The sequence below is a fragment of the Scomber scombrus genome, chromosome 2 (assembly GCF_963691925.1).
Source record: "Scomber scombrus chromosome 2, fScoSco1.1, whole genome shotgun sequence".
Classification (NCBI taxonomy): domain Eukaryota; kingdom Metazoa; phylum Chordata; class Actinopteri; order Scombriformes; family Scombridae; genus Scomber; species Scomber scombrus.
This window is the reverse complement of record NC_084971.1, coordinates 21,347,567-21,371,877: the sequence shown is the minus strand read 5'-3', so window position 1 is coordinate 21,371,877 and position 24,311 is coordinate 21,347,567. Positions and strand designations below refer to the sequence as shown.

General features: G+C 37.2%; 2 protein-coding genes across 2 annotated transcripts; both read left to right on the top strand.

The window, feature by feature from the left end:
• The first annotated feature begins 401 nt into the window (after positions 1-401).
• gucy1b1 (guanylate cyclase 1 soluble subunit beta 1) lies at positions 402-16,671 on the top strand. Its single transcript, XM_062431868.1, has 13 exons — positions 402-496; positions 828-901; positions 4,495-4,595; positions 4,864-4,982; positions 6,182-6,379; positions 7,598-7,828; positions 8,000-8,116; positions 8,925-9,058; positions 11,037-11,234; positions 12,677-12,914; positions 13,603-13,743; positions 15,847-16,001; positions 16,317-16,671. Exons 1-13 carry the CDS (start codon positions 494-496, stop codon positions 16,462-16,464), a joined length of 1,857 nt encoding a protein of 618 aa, XP_062287852.1. The 5' UTR covers positions 402-493; the 3' UTR covers positions 16,465-16,671.
• A 5,674-nt stretch (positions 16,672-22,345) lies between these two features.
• fabp2 (fatty acid binding protein 2, intestinal) lies at positions 22,346-24,096 on the top strand. Its single transcript, XM_062432230.1, has 4 exons — positions 22,346-22,486; positions 23,084-23,256; positions 23,487-23,594; positions 23,857-24,096. The coding sequence occupies exons 1-4, from the start codon at positions 22,420-22,422 to the stop codon at positions 23,905-23,907; spliced, it is 399 nt and encodes a 132-aa protein (XP_062288214.1). The 5' UTR covers positions 22,346-22,419; the 3' UTR covers positions 23,908-24,096.
• The last annotated feature ends 215 nt before the right edge of the window (positions 24,097-24,311 follow it).

The window sequence follows — 24,311 nt, the reverse complement described above, 5'->3', positions numbered from 1 at the left end:
CATTTTCACAATTTTCTGACATTTTATGGGAGCAACTAATCGGTAAATAGAAAATAATAATTAGATAATCGGCAGATGATAATTACATATTAGGCTAGTTGCAGCCCTATTTGATGGCATATATCATGTTTTGAATGTTATCCCATTCAGTCAAATTACTGCTTTTTTAACACATGTTTAGCCTACTTCTTACCACAAAACGCAGATAATATTACTTGTTCTAATAAAACATGCTGTATAATACGAGACGCTATAGGAAGATTTCAGGTCCCACCAGCATTAGTAGGACAACCGTGGCGTCCTTCTCATTGGTCAGCTATCGTTACGTGACACCCTCTCTGGCCTGCTATTGGTCAGGTTGGCCGTCAGTCTCCTGCTGAGGCTAAAAGAGGGGGCAGAGACTGTCATCAGCATCTGCTCTAAACGATGACGGTAGTGCCAGAAACAGCAGTTTTTGCTTAAAAATAAGGGGAAAGTCAGAGCAGCTGCAATCATGGTACGTATCCATTGATTTTATTTACTCTTCTAATGCTGGTAAAATGATGTGTTTGTATCGCGACGCTATGCGTTTGACATTTCCTGCTAGTATACCTCTCTCCTCTGCGATGTACGATAATTTCCCTGATAAGATATACTGTGCATATTAACAGGTGAACAAAAACTGCATTTGTGTACATTTTAAGTATATAGTATGTTTGGAGCATGTGTTATGTAATGTACAACAAGTATGAATCGCCCAGCTTAGGTAATTATATGTTTCAGGGGAAAAAAAGAAAAAAAGTCTGTTTTACATAATATTCATGTTCGTGTTTTCCATAAATTTGCAGTATGGTTTTGTGAATCACGCCTTGGAGCTCTTGGTTTTAAGGAATTACGGGCCGGAAGTGTGGGAAGACATCAAGTGAGTTTGTGGATCATGTGTGTTTACTATCCAGGCCCTGCTGGTATCATAGGTTACACTGTGGCCAACCAGAGCACAAACAAGGATACAAGACAGGCCTACTGCTCAGTAAGCAGCACATTTTGAGCTCTAATACATGGACAGTGTTTCAGCAGTAGGAATGGATGTTTGCTTGTAATGATTTACCACTATCATCTGCAGGCTTACACTGAAACTCTGAAGCTGATAAAAAAAAATAAAACAAAACAAAACAAAACAAAAAAAAACAAAAAATATATATATATACACACACACACACACACACACACACACACACACACACACACACACACACACACACACACACACACACACACATATTACAGTTCAATTTCTGTCCCACAGTAACACTTCACAATTTCTCCAGTGATTGAAGGCTGAATTAATGATTGGAAAATATATACTTGATGTTAATAATTACACTTAGTGGCAAAATAAGTTGTATTACTCCTACAACAAAAATCTCACTTAAATATAATGTATGTATGCAAGTAAGATCAATGGACTTCAACTAATGGTCAGTTTCATTAACAATTAATCTGTCAATTCTTTTCTTGATGTAGTTGTTTGAGTCTATGAAATGTCAGAAACTGGTGAAAACTATTTCACACAGCCTGAGGTGTGAGGTTTTGTCCACAACAAGATATTTGGTTTAACTAACAGAAGTCAAGAAAGAAACCAAAAAATATTCACATGTAAGAAGAAAAAAAATTTCTTGTGAAAAAAGTACTCTAAATACTGAATCAATGATCAAAATCTAGTTGTTGACTAATGTAATAGTTTAGCTCTATATTACAACAATGTAAAAATACTTCTGCATTAAAAGTCTCATCTAAATAAGTTGATGCAGTTATGACCAGCAAAAGGTACTTAAAGATCATATCAGAAATAAAAGTAATTGATTACTAATTTGATTACTATTACTAAGGCATTGAAGTACTAGTGTGTAAGATTTGGTGGCATCTAGTGGTGAGGTTGCAGATTGCAACCCCCCCCCCCCCCCCCCCCCCCCCCCCATCATGTAGGAGAACCTATAGTGACTGTGAAAATCATACAAAACTGCGACAGACCCTCTCAGAGCCAGTGTTTAGTTTTTCTGTTCTTGGTTACTGTAGAAACATGGTGGTGCAACATGGCGGGCTCAGTAGAGGCATTTCTGCCAAGTCCGTTCCAATAGATGCCACTAAATTCTACGCACTGCACCTTTAATGTGTAAGTAGCATTTTAGGGGCTTTTCACACTGCACTTAGTCCAGGACTAAAAGTGTTGTTAGACCCATCTTAGCCCCAGGTTAATGGAGCTATTAAAGAAACCTTTCACACTGACACGTTTCCAAGGGGGCTAACTCTGACTTTTGTGTAGGGCTTGCTGGTGCAGTGTGAATCATAAAGCCCTGAGTTTAGGTTTACCCTGGGTTAACAATGTTTGTGTGAAAAGGGGCTGAATTATCCCAGAGTCAACTCTTATTCATAGACCTGGGCTAAAGGATACCCTGGAATACAAATATGCAGTGTGAAAAGTCCTGTAATGTAGCTGATTGAGGTGGAACTATTTTTAATGTCTTTATATATTGGTGGGTAACAATTTGTGCATATGTTTTGTATATAAAAAAATTGCAGTGTAAAAAGGATTAATTAGTGATATTTGACTGTTAGATAAATGTTGTGGAGCAAAAATACAAAGTAGCATAAAATATTTCTCAAGTAAAGTATCTGAAGTACCTCAAAGTTGTACTTAAGTACGTAAGTAAATTTACTTGGGCTACACCTAACTTCATTGTTGATTAATCTGTAGATTATTTTCTTAATTTAATCGATTAGTTTTTGGCCTAAAAAATATCAGTAAACTAAAAAATGTTTAATGTCAGTGTCAAATATTTTAGTTTGTCCTGACCAACAGTCCACAACCAAAATATGTCCACTTTACTGTCATAGAAGACTCCTGAATGTAGTTGATGATTATTTTTTTGTTAGTTGACTAATTGATTATTTGACTAATGATTGCAGCTCTACAATTTACTGCTACTGTCTCGTTGTAGGTAACATTTTAATGGCCAGTCTGCAAGCTGATGATGCTGCAAGTAGTAAACTAAACTACTGTAGCCTTCTGTCGCTGTCCAATGCAAAACATGTCCTTATTTGGTGACTCTGAATTTTCCAGATAGGCTTATGGATAACTTGTGTCTTTATGGGTTGAGGAATTCTTTCTATTCCTTGTTTAAAAAACGCTTTGTTTATCTGAAAAATGCATCATCACAAATCTGAAAAAAGGGATGTTTATCTTAGCTCATGAAAAGTTTAGGTCTCTGAGATATATAGTTTTCATAGGACAGAGATCTATTATAGCTTCAACGATTAGTCGATTATTCAATCAACAGAAAAGTAATTGGCAGCTATTTTGATAATTGAATAATTCTTTTAATCAATCCAATCATTTGCGAGTTTTAGCCTCTCAGATGTGATGATTTAATGACTGTCATTCAACTTTTCTGTCATTTTACAGGCAAAATGATTGACCGATCAAAGAAGACAGTTATCATCAGATTAATCAATAATGATAATAATCGGTCAAGCAGCAGCAGCAGCAGCAGCAGCAAAGTATCATTAAACAATCCTTTTAAAGTAGATCAGCCTAAAAAATGTGTTTTATTCTTATGTAACTTGAAAGAGTTTTCTCAATTACAACACATTTGATGAATGTAATTCCAGTCCTCCGGTATAATGTTAACATTGTATTTTTTCAGCATGTTGAAATATTTGGCTCAAGATTAGTTTATTTTTCATATGTAGTCTTAACTGCCCTACTCCTGACCCGGCCTAAAAGAAAAAAAAAGAAAAGAAAGCAGAGCAAAACTGCAGCAGCTGCCTTATGTAAATGTTTTCTAAGTTGTCATTGTCCAGCTTTAAAAAAACCCCAAAACCTTATTGTGCTCTGCTGCGTCATATCTCCACAAATGTAACTTATTGTTATTTAATGCACAATTTATCACGTCTGTTCTGTTTTCAGACTTTGATGAGTTGAGTCATTTTAAAATGAATTCTTATTTTCTTTGCAAAGCCTTTCATAGTTTGGTATGTTTCTTCAGCTGTTGTACGTCCTGTTAAAATGGTGATTGCTGGTCAGCTCTGTAAATCATTTTTTGTTTTCTCAGTTAAACAGTTGTAATCAGAAACTCATTAAGCCCAAACACAGTTTTGTAACAATTGGACTGTTAAATGTATAAATAGCAAAGTGCACCCTGACTTTTGAGCTGTGCTTTTTACCAAAGGACCTGCATTACGTACATCTAGTCCTGCATCATTTAAACCCTTCAGCAATGCAGGTTTGAAACCACACAATCACTTCAAAGCAACATGGAAACCTTTTTCATGTTACTGTAATAAAAAATCAGGTTAGCTCACACTGACTGGCCACAAATAAAACCCAGCAAAGCAATTCCAGAAAGACAAAGCCACAATGTATTGGATTCATGAACATGTTGTCTACAGTGACTGTTTACTTGCTGCTGTGATGTTTGCGCTGGTTCACGAGTAACAACTTCACTTTGTTTTCAGGAGAGAGGCCCAACTTGATATCGAGGGTCAGTTCCTCGTTAGAATCATATATGAAGACGCCAAAACGTATGATCTTGTCGCCGCTGCAAGTAAAGTTCTCAGTAAGGGCTTTTTTTCTAATTATTGGAAATAAAAACATTGTATGTGGTAAAAATATATGACACAAATACAACTTTATAAAACAATAAGAACTTGTGATTGACCATACTAGAGCTTTCAATCACATCACAGTCCTTTCCAGCAGATGGAGTTTGTCCAGCTGTCATGGATTTGCAGATGTATAAATTGAAATATTTCTCTGCAGTTAAAGGATTTCTTTGATTGAAAGTCAAAGCCTAAGAACTACAATTGATCCTTTCTGTATTTCAGAGATAAATGCAGGAGATATCTTGCAGATGTTTGGGAAGATGTTTTTCGAATTCTGTCAGGAGTCCGGATATGACACCATCTTGCGAGTGCTAGGATCGAATGTCCGTGAATTCCTGCAGGTGAGCTCCTTTGTATATAAGTGAGCTGGACGATATTACTAACCAAAACCAATCTTAAAGTGGATGTATCATTCACATTTTCAGGTCCATACTGGAATATCTTTGTATGAAAAACTCCTTATGTATCTGGTCTCAGTTCAGCGTCTGTCTGAAACATGCTGTTTTAGCTCCCGTCTCTGTAAGGCCCCACTCTCCTGATGAGCCCACTGTGATCTGATTGGTTAGCATCCATAAAACAGTGTCATGCCCAACTTCAGGTGCTGCTGGGGCTTTTAAAAAAGAGATGTCTATAAAACTGTTGACAGGACAATTCGAACGGCAAACAAGGTCAATTATGACAGTTTCTAGTAAGAATTTTTGATCCATAGAGGTTTTATATTTGTAAAACTTTCCTCAAGCCCAGAAAAGCTATTTAAAAATCTGTGACATCATCACAATGTAAAGTGTATGGGGGAAACATCACTGCACATATTCAGTGGGCTGTGCACCATGGAAGCAAACCCAGATGTTCTTTTTTGTGTATGTGTCAGCTGAGCAATTCTTATTGGACTAAACGTGTGCCATTTTCAGCTCGGTATCCAGCTCTTATAATACATCCCTGGTAGGGTTTCACTACTTTTCCTGCTCTTTCCTCAAAATGTCGACTTCTCAAATATGTCCATACATGTTCAAGCTGAAATCCATCTGAAATATGAGGACAAAGTGAACAAGACATGGAAGAACCTTAACAACATGCTTACCAACCAATGCACAAGTAGCTGGTAGGAAAAAAAATGACGTAGAAAAAACTGTCACAAACTGTCAAACTGTCATTCAGATCAGGTTGAAACCTGGGCTTTTGACTAACAGGCCTGATGACCTCACGTTTGGCAGTGTGACTATGTTTAGTATAGATATACGACATCATAACAGTATATATATAACAAAAAAACAGAAAAAGCTTATATCCCCTTTGAAATTTCAACCATTAAAGGGTTTAACATGGAGGTAATTTTACTTATCACAAAGAGTACTACTACTAATACTCAGCCTGTGTCCTCAGTGACCTAGCAGGAGGTTTGTTAAGTCTGAGACATTAACCCTGGAGTACCCCTTTAATATTTAATATATAATTTAGTATAATTCATTACACTTCAGCAGGGTTTAATTACTTTGCTGCTATTGAATGTTGCATATTTCATATTCACTCTCACTTTCAGAATCTGGATGCTCTCCATGACCACCTGGGTACCATTTATCCCGGGATGAGGGCTCCTTCGTTTCGCTGCACTGACGCAGAGAAGGGGAACAATCTGATTCTTCACTACTACTCAGAGAGAGAAGGCCTGCAAGACATTGTGATTGGCATCATTAAAACAGTCGCTCAGCAAATCCACGGAACAGAGATAGAGATGAAGGTCTGCTTTGCTGTTTTGTTCACTTTTTTCCAGCAGCTCTAATATCTCACTCTGCTGCTGCTGCTGATGAATGAAGATGACTTTATGGTTTTCCAGCTCCTCTCTCTAATTTATGGCACAACATTCAGTGGAGAAATCCCTGTTATTCTTTGTGTCAGAAAGTGTGTGTGTGTGTGTGTGTGTGTGTGTGTGTGTGTGTGTGTGTGTGTGTGTGTGTGTGTGTGTGTGTGTGTGTGTGTGTGTGTGTGTGTCAGGATATAATTAGAGAGGTTATAATTTGAAGATTAAACAACAGAAAGTTACAAAATACCCAAATGGGAACAGTCCTGCGCCGTGACAACTGCAGTTGAGCAGTGAGTTTTTGGCCAATGTCTGTGAGTCAGAGGTTATTTTTAGATCTAAGTTATAGAGTCTCTAGCTTGGAGATGTCGGGAATCTTTCAGGGAGTTTTTTTTATTGCCTTCCACAGGGTTATTTTAACTTTGTCTAACTGTGGCTGAATTCAAATAGGCTGCACAGTTATAAGATAATACATCCTGAGAGTGGATCTATCATTTTATATAGCCTCTCATTTGACGACCACACTAATCACATTTTGACTCAACTTATACGAAGAATTGTAGCAGCTACACATCATAACTGTCCGTCACTGGAATTTTTTTTGTATGTTAATGTTGAGCCCACCATTCACAGCCTGTAATCAATACCAATAACTGCGACATGTTACTCTCCTATGAGATGTCTGCTGTACTTTGGCTGGAGTTTGCTCTTCATTTCATAAGCGAGTGACACCCACCCTCCCCGAAGCTAATCATATTGTACAGACAGGATAATATTTTTCAGCAATTGTGTGTGTAATGAAAGAACAGAAAATGGCAGACACTCCAAATGTGACACCCAATTTCTGGAAATATTAGCCACGGTTGCTGTGGCAACAGGGTGCAGAGACAGCTGCCTGATGTCAGCATGCCTTATGTCCACAAACCCACTGAATAATGTCATATACTCCCCTAATTCTTTAATAATAGGCTAGATTAATATTCATATTTTTGCAATATTATTAATGACAATTATATTGTGAGGGTAAAATATTTAATCAAGAATGTTGTATTGCTGCAGCATGTGCCACAATATAATAGGAATGTTTAACCTAAATTTGGTCCGTTTTGTAACAATATCATGAATATAGAATAAATTATTTCACTTTATCTAATACAGATGATCCAACCCAAAAGCGAGGAGTGCGACCACATCAAGTTCCTGATTGAGGAGAAGGATTCAGAGGAGGAGGCGTTCTATGAGGATCTGGACGGCTTTGAGGAGAACGGCACGCAGGAGACTCGGATCAGCCCGTACACATTTTGCAAGGCCTTTCCGTTCCACCTCATGTTTGACAAAGACCTGATGCTCACACAGTGCGGGAACGCCATTTATCGAATCCTGCCCCAGGTGTGGATTCACATGCAATCATGCAATGCAACCAAAATCTGTTTTATATGCAGCAAAAACTCTTTCATAGGATCTGTGTTTGAATGCTACAGTAATTAATGCATACACAGTCAATAAAGCAATAATTTCTAATCTTTTGTAACTAAATTATGCATATTTTGGCCTCCACAGCTCCAGCCTGGTGCCTGTATCCTCCCTTCAGTTTTCTCTTTGGTCCGTCCCCACATTGACTTCAGTTTTCATGGCATCCTTTCTCACATCAACACTGTCTTCGTTCTGAGAAGCAAGGTACATATTACATTTAGAAACTCTATTTTTGTTACAGCACTGTTGGCTAATCATGTTACTACTTTTCTTATATAAGCAGTTTTCCAGGAGGCAAAAAGCACTAAAACAGAAGGTGATCCTATGATCAAAACATGTTTTCATTGTACATGACAAAACGTGTTAATAGTCATATATTAATATTGATGAGCTCACTGATATTTTTAGAGGCTGCATAATAATTTGACTGGATATGGGATTCATCAACACTGCTCATGAGAATGAAACTGTTCACAGTCATCTACACAGTAATGTGTGTAAAACAAGTCATTTATGCATTAAAGAAATTGAGATGTAACATTTTACAGTCTGTGGCAGTGAGTGCAAGACATCTGAAAAAAACGTAATCATGCAATATAGTTAAGAATTGTTCAGAGAGTAAAGAAACTGAGAAAAAAGGTGTAGCAAATAGTTTTGAAATTAAATGGAAACGTGTGCTTATGGGACAGTAAATGCTTAGGTCTTAAAATAATTTCTGCTATGCCTTGAAGGAGGTTTTAAGTACATTAAACTCATGGTGCTGCTACATAAGCCATGATACAAGAAAAAAGTTGATTTAATCTTAATTTTTCCTTATTCAGATACAGATGCATAGAATTTCTTACCCATGGCAGACGATGCATTCAAGATTTAAAGCAAAAAAAAACAACAAACAAAAAGCAGACAGATATAGAAATAAAGAGTGAGCTGAACTGGTGCCTATGCACTTTTGAGGCAGATTTCGAGGGGAACATATATTGAAATATTCATAAATGTGATGTAATCCTGACAGGAGGGCCTGCTGAATGTGGAGACTGTAGAGAACGAGGACGAGCTGACGGGGGTGGAGATCAGCTGTCTGAGATTGAAAGGACAGATGATTTACTTGCCAGAGGCGGAGAACATCCTTTTTCTTTGCTCACCCAGGTAAACTCACAGTCTGTGCAGAGAAGCACTAATGAAACACCAAAACCTAGAACCTATTGTAGTGACTGGCTTGTATAGGAACTTTCACATTTCTGGTGAAGATAAGAGTCCTGAATGCTTATGTGTTAATTCACTTTGATAAATAAAACTGAGCAACAAATACTGTATTATTTTATATGTAAATAAAATATCTGATAATAATATATATACAGGCCACAATATACATAAACAATCTTTTTAATAAGTACATTTTTGGAGTTTTCACAATTTTCTACACTTTGTCAAAATAGTGTTGGTTTTTGTTCACTGTTCCTTCAGTCCCTCTCGTCTAGATTGATGATGTTCAGTAAGGTTAACTACAAGGTATTAGTCTTTCTTTTCATGTTTTTTGACCCCTGCTCTGATGGCGATGTTCAGCACAAAGGTTATCCATTCCTACTAAGACCTAAAAGCTAAGCAATTACCTAAAACAAATTGGCACTGTCGTCTTTACTAAATGTTAACTTCAACCAGGAGTAGAAAGTGCATTTTTCTAGGGACTATTTTCAGATGTGGATTAATATGTCCTATGTTGGGATTGACTCAAATAAACTTCAGTGCCTGTGTTTATCATAATGAAGGAACATGTCACCCAGTGCAACACTGCACTTTATATGTTTCTGAAGGGACAGTACAGTTATTTTGGATTGCACTTTGATAAGTTAGTATGGCTTAAGCTCCAAAAACATTGGATCCTGCAATTCATCTAATGCAACTCAATAACGTGTTATTCAAATCCAACCTGAGATAACCCCGATGACATCATCAGTGTTATTTTTAAGGCTTTAGAAAGCACCTCCAGAGCCAAAGAACATATTATACAACTGTTTTCACAGGCTGACTTGTACAGTTGTTCTTTCATGTCAAGGAGCCCTAAACTGACACAAATTGGACTATGGACCCTAATTTGTCCCGGGGTCCCCCATCTGATAAGATAAGTGTATGAAGCCCTTGACCAAAATAGTCATACATCCTGTCAGTTTGTTACTTATGGATGAAATTATACTGAAAATAATTAATTCCCCTTTTTGCTGTGGATCTTTGTGTGTGTAATTGGTGGAGTGCCCCTTTAGTAGAGGTCTACGACTCAGAGAAATTTGCTATGTCGGGCTTTGGTTACACAGTCAATACTTGTATAATAAATGTTTTGTTGGTTTTGGTCCTTTAAATAGATTTTCTAACTATGAAAAGAATCTCAGATATTGCCACCTTTATCCTTTACCAGTAAGAAAATTATGAAATGTTGGAAACATTTTAACCTGAAACTTGTTTTGCTTTTAATTCAAATACGCTCATAATCACAGTAATTGCAATATGATTATTCATTTCATGTAGTCATCACACAGTCATTTCATCAAGCAATTACCAAACCAGCTCGCTCAAATGTATTTTGCTTTCAGTCTTTCATAAACAAAACATTAGTAGTTACATGACCGGAGAGAAGAAAAAAACACAGAGGAGCAAGGAAACCTTCAAGCTGGTAATTACACTGGTTCTTCTGTTGTCACCTCCATTAGTCTCTGTGACCCTTATATAACCAATCATACATATCAAGTGAAATATCGGATGCAGGAGAGCAGGGTTCAAGAGATCTCAGATTGAAGACACTTTGCAGAGTACAAGAGCAGTGATTTCACAAAAAGGTTGCCGCCTAGAAGTAAATAACAGGGGCTGAAACAGAGAGGCATGCTCATTCACCTGCCCAGAGAAGAGTCACGCAGACAACATGATCTCATCACCTCAGACAAACATTTATCTGGAGACAGTAGACTCAACCTTGAAAGTAGGAAAGTGATCTCACTACTAGTTGTTTATACTTTATGGTCTTCCTGATATAAGCAAGTTTTACTCTTATCCACACACACAAATCACTATACACGCTGTAACACCAGCAATATCTAATGCATATTTCTCTGTTTTCTGTTTTCTTTTTTAACAGTGTGATGAACCTGGATGATCTGACAAGAAGGGGACTGTACCTGAGCGACATCCCGCTACATGATGCCACGCGTGACCTGGTGCTGCTGGGTGAGCAGTTTCGTGAGGAGTACAAGCTGACCCAGGAGCTGGAAATCCTGACAGATCGTCTGCAGCATACACTCCGGGCCCTGGAGGACGAGAAGAAAAAGACTGACAGGTAAGACCATATTTCTCGATTTTTTATTAATTGTGAATTTAGCATGGCATTAACTAAAGCCTTCTAAAACCTTTTGGCTTGTGACTTCCTAAAAGCAACTTAAACCTCTCATCAACATTATTTAATTAAGATATTTCTATGACCTGAAGAGAAATACAAATAAAAAGGGAAATGTCACAGTGTTATGTACCTGAAATATGTTTTATTTTTTCCTAACTTGTTAATTATCTCCTCAGATTCATCTCGTGACCCTTTAGAGGTGTCTCAACCCAAAACCACTGCTTAAAGCAATGACCTTTTTATTCGCATCCACATTAAGCTGTGTTTACAAGCTTTCCCTCGACTACGTTACTGTGAAAAACTCAATTAATTAGTTTAATTCGTTGGTACAGTTTTAATTACGCATAATTATATTAGGGCCCTGTAGTTGTAGGTATGTTCTCTCTAAAATAAATGTGTCATAACATTGCTGACTTTGTGCAAAATCAGTGGCCAAGATTTTTCATTAGTCCATCTTTTAAGACTCAAGTATTCAATTTTAAGGATCGGCTCAAGACAAATATACAGCAGGACTTACACACTGACAGTCCCATTCAGTCATGTTGAGGTTACATGACAGTAGGACCACTGAGGGTCAGAATCTATCGTTATACCCCAGATGATATTTGCCTGAGCTACTCTTCAGTCCCTGTTATGGTGAAGACACTCAGTTAGTTTTGACTCCGGCTTATAGAAAGGAGCTTGTCATAGTAATTTGGCACAGCAGTGGGTGACAGCTGGAGAGGACCACAGAGGTGGAGCGTGGTCTTTATTAAGGCCCTGTCCTCTCATAGGAAAAGACTCTCACTCTGTCGTTGGATCCCTGAATTATGATTCTCGCCATTCTCCTGTCTGAGAGTGCCTCGGGCTCTTGGCATTGATTAGAATTCACGGCTCCTCTCTAAATATTTAAAAGAGCGGCTGCTGCTCTGTCGTTGAATTTTCAGGACTTTACAACACTGCGTTTTCTGATAATGAAAAGATACATGAATTAACTTAATGCTTTTTTTGTTGCTGTTTGGGTATCTATCTCACTAAGAGAAAAACACTCTGGACGCCCTTGTATGTGAATTGTTAAAGATAAATATATATTCTATATAAAATATGTCTGTATGTATAGATTCTTGTGTGGTGAACGCTATCTGTACGTATCGTGTCCTCAAATTATGATGCATCATGGAAGGTATTTTGCTCTTAACAGACGGCCATGATCTAACCAGTTACCATAGAAACACCACCATCCCATCTGAGAGCAGCTTGCATAGAGAAATGACCAAAAGGTGGTGGGTGAGCTAATAAAACCTTGATCCAATGGATGGACTTCAGTCTGGCAGCACTCTGCCGCTTGAGTACAACATAACTGCACTTTAGCTCAAAATGTTCATTCCTCTCATTCCTTTCAGATTGCTGTATTCTGTTCTGCCGCCATCTGTCGCCAACGAGCTGCGACACAAACGGCCTGTCCCAGCAAAACGCTACGACAACTTGACCATCCTCTTCAGTGGCATCGTTGGATTCAATGCCTTCTGTAGCAAGCACGCCTCTGCCGAGGGAGCCATCAAGATAGTCAACCTGCTCAATGATGTTTACACACGTTTTGACATCTTGACAGACTCCCGGAAGAACCCTTATGTATACAAGGTTGGAAGCAAGAATTTTACTCATGACAGTAAATCATGCATTTGTGTAAACAAATAAAAAAGGAGGGGATCTGTGCAGCAGTGTGATAATGATCGAAGTGTAAAAAACACCAGATTTGTATCTAAAATGAAAAAAATCGAGTGCTTTTAACGAGCATGTTCTCTGCTGGTTGAATGCACCAGTGACTCTCTGGTGAAAAATGTTATGCAATTATGCACATACAAGTCAGCAAGAGAGTATTTATATCAATTGGCTTGAGTTTTTCACCATAAGAAGAGTAGCACTGAGTTCTAAACACAGTGTAGTTTTACAGAGGGACTGCACCATTTTATAGGGTTCATGCAGCAGATTTATACTCCAGGCTTTCAGACAAGAATGCACTTTAAAAAGTCAAACAGACCCCGGCACTTCCAGGGGATCGACTTCAGGCACTGGGTCACCAAAAGAAGTAATATTTACTCTACAAGCTGAATGGCTAGGTGGTCCCAGGGTTTTAGCAGACCTCAAAGAGGCCCTGAATGTCTTAAAGCTGATGTAAGTGTTTAAGTGTTTATCTCAGGGTGTTTCAGTGTATTTCTGGCTGTACAGTGTTTTGTTTTTTTTAAAACTCATATCATATGATTACATGAATCAAAAGTAAAGCAAAACAGGTTATAGTGTTGCTCACGTGATGCTTTTCTTTATACAGGTGGAAACAGTCGGTGATAAATACATGACGGTGAGCGGCCTGCCGGAGCCGTGCATACATCACGCCAAGTCAATCTGCCACCTCGCTCTTGATATGTTGGAGATTGCTGGACAAGTCGAAGTGGATGGTGAACCTGTACAGGTGTGATATGAATCTGTGGCCTCAGAAAATATTTTCTGTATTTTATGGCTAAAAATAATTTAAAAAAAAAAATGATATGATCAATTATTGTGCAACATGCAGCTGATAAGCTTTTTTTTTTTTTTTTTTTATATTTGTATTTGTAGGTTAGATTAATTAGACACTGGCAAACATGCCTAGCATTATTATATATTTATAGCATATTATATTGTATATAATAAAGTCAGACCAATGCCAAAGTTGTGTGTTAAATACAGATAATTATATACATTTTTTACATAAATACATAACTTAAACAACATTTTGATAAAGATTCATTCAATTTGGATATTAATGAATTGTGATTAATACTGAGCGGGACATTTCACAGTTGAAAAATAAACTGGTGCAAAACCTTTTAATGGAGACACTGTTTCTATCTCAGTCATATCTTCTATCCTGCAATTTCCTCTTCATTACCAGCAGAAATACATACGGCAGTACAGAGATATCTGTAATAATCTAATATTGGCCCAGCTTATTTATTGGCAGGGCTCTAACATATAATAGTTTGGCATTTTTCATTGTGGGAATGGAAACAACTGATAAACTTCAGGGAAAGTTGCTTCAGTATTCCTAATTCTGGACTGAGTGCAGCTGCAAAAATGTTTTATGAGAATATGAGATGATAGATGTTATAAATAAGAATGAAACATCACAAAATCAACCTCAAGTATGTTCTCATAGAACAAGTTTCAATGCTGTTTGAAATGTTTGTTTCAGTCATTACGTGAATAATCTCAAAGACAAAAATCAAACTATGAAATTATATTTAGTGAGAGTCACTAGTTTAACCACTATACTGCATGAATGCCGCTATCATTTTGTTTTTCTCCAAATTTTTTTAAACACTATTTATTTGTCTTTCATATCACTTTTGCCTTGTTTCTTTTGGTGATGCTGTTTGTGTTTGGCACATGTAGTCATGATTTTCAAACTGTTCATCCTCACACATTTAATTATTTTGCTTAATTTTTTTAGGGATACTTCTGTTATTTTGGCACAGACATTTTTTTGGAGCTCATTTAGTTTTCTAACATTGCTTTAAAAATTCACATCACTGGAGTGCCAGAGTCACAGACCTGTTCTGCAGTTGAAAAGTGATGCTAAGCTAATATAATCTGCTAATTGATTTCATGATTGATTATATCTGGGCATCTGGACATATTTCCATGCTGAGGTAATACGCAGTGAAAAGTTGGATAAAAGACAGCAGACTTTTGTTTGACTGACTGTTGGAGATTGTTATTGTATCAATGACTGTTGAGACTTAACTTTGGAAAATCATGTCTGTTTAACAAAAGGCTGTTTATTTTGGGACATGGCATGGGGCTGTAGAAGAGTCCGGTTTAGTAGCAGAAACAGACTCAAATCATCTCACGATCCTGCAGCTAAAAATAGATTCTCATTTGTCCCAGACACTTGCAGCGTGTTCATGCTCTGCAGACAACAAGCGCTGAAGTGCCTACAAGTCTAAATATTAGTCTATAGATTGTTCAGGACTCATTTTGGAATTGTTACTTTATTGCAAACCTAAAAATATATCTAATTTTGTGCATGGAGTGATTTCTGGCAAACTTAACTTTGTTGTCCACCCACTAAAAGTTACACCTTTTCAGCCGATAGCTGTAAGACTTTCTGCCAACACGCTAAGAGAAGCATTCCGCTGCTTAGCTGCTTGCAATTTTTTATCCCTCTCTCTGCGGAGCACAAATCATCATCCAGTCCTTGATTACACATTTTAACAAGTTTTTTTTGTCAGACTCAAACTTACTGCCAGCATAATTTAAAAAAGGATACATTTTTCATAGCTGCTCTCCAGGTGTCGTCATATGCTGCTTTCAGTAATTAATTTACAGCAGATGTGTGTGTCTGAATACTGATGAGAGCTGCAGAGATCTGTTTGATAATAAATATTACAACTTGGTTTGCCAGTTATGAACAAGAAGTGGGAAAAATATTCACTATATTTATTCAATATATTTATTTGCATTTGAGATAAGTGACAACTGATAGTGGATTGAATGAATAGTGTCCTTTCTTTTCATCCTCCTTTCTTTCCAGATTACTATTGGGATCCACACAGGAGAGGTTGTGACTGGGGTGATTGGCCAGAGGATGCCCAGATACTGCCTCTTTGGAAATACAGTCAACCTCACTAGTCGTACAGAAACTACTGGTGAAAAAGGCAAAATAAACGTCTCAGAGTATACTTACCGGTAAGAACAAGTGCCTCCTTATTTTATTTTTTTAGTATACTTGATTCTTTTGAAGTCATGTTTGGATTTTTATCACTGGCAGTAAAGAAACAAGGCAGATTTGCAACTCGGTTAAACAGTATTAAAAAGGATTTATAAGATGATAAGAGAATACCCAAATTAGACATGGAAGATGAGTTGGAATCTATTTATAACATGAACTAGGACGTCTATACAAGGACAGAAAGATATACTTATTCAATGTTCTTTCTTTCCAAAGTTGTAAGGATTTGTACAAGCAGAGTGATTTGCGGTGCTGTTGACGTTGTGTTCCAGGTGTTTGCAGTCAGCTGAGAACGCCGACCCTCAGTTTCATTTGGAGTATCGAGGCCCCGTCACCATGAAAGGAAAGAAGGAACCGATGAAGGTGTGGTTTCTGTCCAGGAAGCCCACTGACACCGAGTCGACCTCAGTTAAAGCTTAACTATTCTCATTCAACACTGTGTCATGGTACCATACTAGTCAGATTTTGACACAGGGATGAGAAGGATTAGTGATGATCTATCCACAAACGTACAGATATTTTTAATATGATAAACCACATGAACTCGTTTCAAAGTGTATCTGAATCTACTGTATTAATCTTTGTTTCTGGCCTCACCGTATATTTTTTTAGCGCACACACACAAAATGCAGTACTGTAAGGTACACCTAAATTTGATACATTTTTTGACAAATTACGATAATTATTTTATAAAACATCACTGAACAGATTTTGATGATTAAAAACATTTTTCATCTAACCTCAATGTTTTTAGTTGCTAGTTTTGTCGTAAATATCGTGTACCAGCCAAAAATGCTGAGAATAAATAGTTCACCCTGTGTGCCAAAAATAACTAATGTAGGTTTAGATATATGAGATATGTTTGAATCATTGTTTGTTTGACTTTTCGAGTGATGATAAAATGAAATGAAATCAAACAGATTTGGCTAAAATCGCTACTGTGTTAGTTAAACAATGACATTGTTTCTTTATATCATGTTTGTGTCCAAACCCTTGCTGTCTCTGTTTTTGTGCGAATCATTTTTGTTCATTGGATACGACAGTAAAGAGGTTTTACACTGAATATATTACACTGGCATCGAGAAGACATTATTAAATATTGAATTCAGCTTCACCAGAGCAAACACAGCTCTGCCAGCTCCCTTCAGTGATTGTGTGTCTTAACAGTTCCCTTTAAAAAAATGAATTTAGATATTATAGCTATATGTATTTATATAAATTTATATCACTGTGTTCATCAGCTCTTTGGCACTAAAGTCACTGTGCTTACTAGTTTGATATCTTTCAAATCAAAGATATATTTGATGTTTAGTTATAAAAAAAAATAAAGTCACTGATGATGTAGTGTTTGAGCCATAAGCAAACCTCTTTCATCACGTATCTATAACTGAAGTATTAAAGCAGTCCCACCATAGAGCACTATACACCACTTTATTTAATATACACACACACTGCACCTCTCTCCTTATCATCTATGAAAATAACATTGATTACTGTTTTGAATTCTACTGTTCATTGCTGAGATATTCTTAAAAATTGACATATTTATTGTTACTTGGTATTTATTTTGTGATAAGATCTCTATATTATAAAATGTAGCTATGACCTTTAGAAAACAGAATATACAATGAAAAATAAACTTTATTACGGATGAAACTAATGTATGTGCCTCCATGATGTTTATTATTACACTAAAACATGTACTGTACACATTGAATTAATTTCTCATGAGTATACTGTATGTACTGTACTCTTTTCTCCGTGTTTTTCCATATTCACTATTATTAAACCTCAAATAAGAACCTTGCAGGCAATCCAGATCCATGCAGACTGAAACAGAAGCCTCTTGTCCTGTAGAAGTGCATTTCAACGCTTGTTTTTATTTGAATAATGTTTCTGTTGGATAAACTAATAAAAACAAAGTCTTGAGAAGTGTTGGTTGCCTGATATTACTTTTGTATAGCAACTTTGCTGTCAGCCTGCATATTGCAGTTCTGGACACGATTTGACAGATGAACAGAAACAAGAACTGTGTGTCAGCAATCTGTAGGTTTTTTTTGTAAAGGGCTCCCTCTAGTGGTTTGTAAAATGATTACAATCCCTAAGTCATTAAATTCAGTTCAGGTCACTTATCATTGACCTGTGCCCTGCTGTCTGATATTGGGACATGAAACTATTTTCACATGACGCAAGACGCAATCAAAGTAACAACTCATCATATTTAATAAGCAGCTACAGATAGAGTTACATAGTCCATTACAGTGATCTGTCTACTTTAATTCCTCTTCTCAAAGTTATGACAATTGCAATGCAGTTTAAAAATAAGGACATAACTTTCTGGAAAGTCAGCACTGTATGACCACAGAATGATAACATAACTGTGACAGACTGACATATTACACGCAAGAGTTGATAAAAGAGTTTATTTTAATACTGTACTGAAATGGATGAAAACCAATAGAACCTGGAGGGTGGGAAAATTGTAGACTGGTTAAGCGTGTGACCCTTTCTTTATAGATCATCAAACATGTTAGGGTGTCAAGACCTCGGTTTGATTTTTCTTGATGGTGACCACTCTGATTTTAAATGATAATTCACTTGATAACTTAGCATACTGTTCAACATAGCAGTCCTATCATCTTAATGTAGATAGGGCTGCATATGGACAATTCAACTAATTATTGCTATGTTTTTCAAATATGAAGGTTTCTCACGAGATATCTGCTGTGCTTCAAGAAGCTGTAGAGGAGGAGAGAAAAGCCAAAGCTAGACTTCACAGGGATTATGATGAGACTGAATCCTAGCAGAGGAGAGGAGCAGAGAGACTGCATCGCCTGAATCTTGAAAACCAGCAACTGGCTTCTGAGAAGACAAGACTACAAAATGATACTGAGACCGCTCTAAATGAGAGGCAGGTTGCTCTATAATGGCTACAGGAGGTCCGTGAAGCAAGGAGGCCATAAAAGGTCTGGTTTCAGGCGGCGTACAGAAAGCTACAGATGCTAGATAAAGAGCTCTCTAAGAAAACTGTGGATTTAGAAAAGAGTGTAACTGCTGACAATTTTTTGAGAACATCCCTCAAAAATGAGAAGCGTCCCTCAACCAGATGGTTTTACAAAGGGAAGCCGAAGTCAATCCAGTAACGGGCCTAGGCAACCACCTAAGAGAAGCCTCTTTGTCCTCACAGCATCTGAGACGTGTAGATGGAGAATACAGACATCAGGGTCAAATACACCAGGGAGACAGAATATGACAGCTCAATCTAAACCCAGCTCTCTCTCTCTCTCTCTCTCTCTCTCTCTCTCTCTCTCTCTCTCTCTCTCTCTGACCACCATGATGAAATGATGTCAAAGAAAAATTACAACATCTCTGAGAATCAACCTGTCATTGCTGAGCTCCAGAGAGGCGGTAGATGACCTCAAAGCGTGTCAGAGACAAGGACAAGACGGGCAGAACATGAAGATGCCCTACAATGGAAGAAGACAAGAAAGTCCAAGCTGCAGCACAGAGATGATAAAAACTGCCGCAGCTCTCGAAAAGGAAAAAGACCAAGTGTGAAAGCATTGTGTCAATCTCAAGGAAGCTTTGACCGAGCAGATAGAGGCACTGGAAGAACAGCTACAGAAAGAAACTAGCTGTGGTCCTGCAGAAGGTCCAAGACCGTTACTCCAGGCTCCAGTAACAACAGCAGGCAGAAGCAATGTTTCAGTTCAGACAGCTCACTGGCATCAAGCTCCAGCTAAACCTGTAGCAAATTGCCCCAGATGAGAGCAGAAAGGCTCTACAAGAACTGCAAAAGGATTACACAGATCTAGGAAGAGGGCACAGTGACATTAATTCTGCCTACTGCGAGCTCCTTAACAGTCACAATGCCCTCGTAGTTAGCTATGAGAGGCTCAGCTATGCTCAGGGTAATCCCCAGCCAAAATTCAGTCCCGGAGTCCACAATGACTTCCACCACTCACTCAAGAGACTAAACCAGATTTACAGACAGCCATGGACGTTCAAATGGTTGGGCAATCCACTTTTAAAATATCACACCTCTCAACCAGTATGTAGCCTCCAGATATTAATTGTGTCTACTGTTTGTATATGTGAGTGTGTGTAATACTTTGTGAACATTGTAAACATGGTCTATTGACTTGAGGTCAGAGCTGACACGCTTACAGTGATTTATCACGAGATAAGTATGAATAATGTCTGACAGTTTATTGTTACAATGCTGATTATTTACTTAAGAGGAAATAGAAATACCTCACTCACTGTGTAAAGAACCCTGCATTTGACATTCAACTTTAGTAAAAGTACAGAAGAAATTGAAACAAAGTGTACTCAGTGTATGAAAAAGGCTTAAGTCTATCTGAAGAGAGTACCCTTTATACAGAGTGGTCCCTTTTCATTGTTATATTTGACCAGCTGTGGACAAATGGAGGGACGTGGGCCAAATATTTCCCTCAAATATCCCCCTCATCATCTTAAACATGCATGAACTATAAAAAATAATGTGCGTGGCAGCCAAAACGTCACCCATTGATTTGCGGATTTTGAAGCCTCGAGTTTGACATTAATTTTGGTCTATCACAATCTTTGATTTTTGGAGTCAGAAGTGATGAGAAATTATTTTGAGGAGAGAGTGGAGCAGAGGAGCAGACCCTAATGCTAGCTGGTAGCTTGGCCAAAGATATATAATATAATATACTAACCAGAAATAACTGAATACCCAACTCCTTAGAGCAACTAAACACTGAGCAAGACTCTTTTAGGGTGACCAAAACGTTGGGGACAATAATTTACAAAATGAACATGAAGAAGACTTGAAAGTAGCAGTTGAGGCCACAAACCCATAAGAGAAGTGTGTAATTAGGTCATAGGCCAAATTAAGGTCATTTTCTCATAGACTTCCATACAATCTGACTTCATTTGGAGCCAGTGGAGTAACAGGCTATTTAATGGCAGGTATTCTTTATTACCTTAAATATATGTTAACTGTTTATTCGCTCATCTCCTTATTTGTTTTCCTTACCATTCATAATTGACTAGAGTAAACTGCAGCTTCTGTCCCTTTAATTCACCATCTTTATCAGTTTCATCATCTTATCTCATTTTGAATGTACTACAACTGATATTACAACTTTGATCAAATGTATTATGATCCATGTTGTAATGTGATGTAATTTATTGTGTTAATGATTAATGTCTGCAGATCTTTATCAAGGAGAATTTCCCTCAAACTCACTTTTCAATGTCATCATTGGCAGCACTGACAGTGGAAAGGTCTTTTGTGCGATAAGAGGGAGATTCATAGAGGACAAAATGAAGATCAGGCAAAGGTCTCTCATGCAGAATAGTGAGAGTAGGAGATACTGATAATTAAAAAATAGTTGTGCACATTTTGCTCCATCCTTTATCAAATTTAGCAGGGATATTAAAGAGATACTTTGACTAGAAAGTCTAAATGTAATTCATCTTTTTTTAATGCTTTTCTTCCCTGCCTGCTGAAGAAAAATACTTAACCCTAACCCTTTTCCCCCTACAAAAACATATTGTCATTCATTTTCAATCATTTTTAATCCTTTGAGTTTATAGTGCTTGACTCTATAAAAGACAAATCAGAACCATTGTCATATCTTAATGACAGATATTAATGTTCACATAATAACTGTGTACACAAACGTTTGTTTGATATCAACTTCAAGTATCAAAGGTCTCGTTTATCAACAATGGCCTGAATCAGGTCAAAGGTATTGGAAAATCAAAATCCCCCGCTCTGATCACAATTGTGTTTGTACAAGGTAGTTAAATCCTGTGCAGCAGTATCCTGGCTCAGTGATAAGAGGCTGAGCAAAATTACCTCAGAGACTGTTGCCAGTAGTGCAAATACTTTTTGTTTGGTCCCAGCCTGATGTACAGGCACAAAGAAATGAGACATTAAAAACATTATTCTGTATTTATGGCAGTCTCACATAAAAAATATATATTAGTCTTATTTTTGTAATAAATACTGCATGCTCACAAGTCCTGCACTCAACACTGTTGATGTGGTTAAACAAGGACATCACCCTTTGTAAACACAGGTACAGGTACAACCAGAATATCAACTCAGGAAACATACAGTATTTGTGTGGCATGTTTTATTAGTTATGCCAAGGGATCTATCCAGAGCCATTGGCATTGCCCAAACAGTTGCAGCTTCTTGGCATTGCCCCAACAGTTGCAACTTCGGGCTATTCCTTGAGAAAATATGAACTTTAAACAGCCACATCAGCATTCAGACAGATGATGAGATAAGAGGGAATGCAGTATAAAAGGAGCAGCACAGACTTTGAGAAAGACACTCCTTGCTGCAGATTTGACCAGTCCTCCCTAACAGCCACCATGACCTTCAACGGCAACTGGAAAGTTGATCGCAGTGACAACTATGAGAAATTCATGGAACAAATGGGTAAGTGATTAAACTACAGACATACCTTTAAAGACATTCTTTCATTCAGTGCAGTTTAAAAAAATATTACCATACTATGTCTTCTCTTTGTGTAACATGATGACCATAATACAATCAAGACTTATGGGACAAATGATAAAATGCAGCAAATCATGTTTGTAAAATGTTATGAGGATATTTGTTTTTAAGTCAAAATGTCATTTATGCAGCAAATGTTTTATTTGATCAAATTTATAAGCATGTTTTTAATTTTTGCAATCATTAGGTAAGTTATTATCTTTTAAGTCTTTTAAATACTTAACTATAAAACAGAACCAAATACTGGAGCTAAGGTTTTAATTGTAAACACTTGGTGGCATGAAGAATCTGAATGTCTTTATTAGCAAAGTATGCAAGCATACAGAGAATCTATGCTGATGACCTACAACACATATTTGTAATTTGACTTTTGTACCTACTTACCGTCTTTGAATGCACAAACAAAGGAACTGCCTTTGTAGCACATGCATGAAAAGTGATTAAATCCTGACAAAACTTCCTCTGATTGTTGTCTGATTCTGAAGTCTGTTAAACATATTTTGGCATGTCTGTTCATAGGCATTAACATGGTGAAGAGGAAGCTGGCCGCTCATGACAACCTCAAGATAACCATTGAACAAACTGGAGACAAATTCAATGTCAAGGAGAACAGCACTTTCCGCAACCTGGAAATAGACTTCACCCTGGGGATCCCCTTTGAGTACAGCCTTGCAGATGGAACAGAGCTAGCCGTAAGTAAAACTGAGATCCAGTGTGCAACCCTTATCCATCATTATGCTCGCGATTACTTACAAACTGACCTTTAGAAGACAAAACTCAAGTTTGTTTAAATTTGAGTCATTTGTCTAAAATAATCTAAAATATCATAAAACTTTCAACCAGCCCCACTTGCACTTGCAATTAACTATTTCCACCTGCAGTAGTATTCATGTCATGGGAAATGTTATGTTCCACCCTGCAGGGCTCATGGACTATGGAGGGAGCCATGATGAAGGGTGTTTTCAACAGAAAGGACAACGGAAAGCAGCTGACAACAACTAGAGTTGTGGAGGGAGATGAACTCATTCAGGTAGGTTCAATATTTAAGGGAATTCAAAATCCACATTTTATCACAAATAGAGATATTGGGTGAAGATTGTTAAACATTGTGTATTTGATACTCCTGTTGTTGCTCCTCATCTCAGATAATATGCTCTATATAAACATATGCCTGTCACAATGTAATTGACATCGGTCTATGGTAACTCAAATAAGTTAAATAAGTAATCAAAACTTCTCAAATATTCAAGATTACATGACTAAGTGTATCTTGTACCATCTTTCTCTCACAGAGCTACAACTACGAAGGTGTGGACGCAAAGAGGATTTTCAAGAAATGTTAGAAAAAAATGAGCAGTTGAATATGAGATGTTTGACATCTGGATTACAAAAAGTATTGTTTTGAAGCATTTTTTTTCTTTTTCAAACGTAACCTGTAAAACATGCACTACTTGTTATGCCTACACAGTATATAAAAACGTTTTTGAGTTGCAACAGATTTGTGCACTGGCACTAATAAAGTTATAACTGTGTTTATGTGTGGTGTTTAGTGATTTGTTCAATTTTCAGTGAGAATCTGTGCAGATTTGTGTGAGTTTAAAGGAGTGACGCAGTAAAGAGACTCATTTTAGAGTGATACAGTAATTCAACTTTATTCAACAATGAATAAAAATAAATATATATTATCTACAAAAATATAAAGTGTAGACAGATTTGACATGTTTCTTTAGATTGATCTGTACTTACA

Bases quoted from the DNA above. Each gene is read 5' to 3' on its own strand.
- gucy1b1 (XM_062431868.1), top strand. The intron at 902-4,494 runs GTGAGTTTGTGG...CTTTGTTTTCAG, and splicing joins GAAGTGTGGGAAGACATCAA to GAGAGAGGCCCAACTTGATA. The intron at 6,380-7,597 runs GTCTGCTTTGCT...TATCTAATACAG, and splicing joins GAACAGAGATAGAGATGAAG to ATGATCCAACCCAAAAGCGA.
- fabp2 (XM_062432230.1), top strand. From the start codon at position 22,420: ATGACCTTCAACGGCAACTGGAAAGTTGATCGCAGTGACAACTATGAG. The intron at 22,487-23,083 runs GTAAGTGATTAA...GTCTGTTCATAG, and splicing joins GAAATTCATGGAACAAATGG to GCATTAACATGGTGAAGAGG. The intron at 23,257-23,486 runs GTAAGTAAAACT...TCCACCCTGCAG, and splicing joins CAGATGGAACAGAGCTAGCC to GGCTCATGGACTATGGAGGG.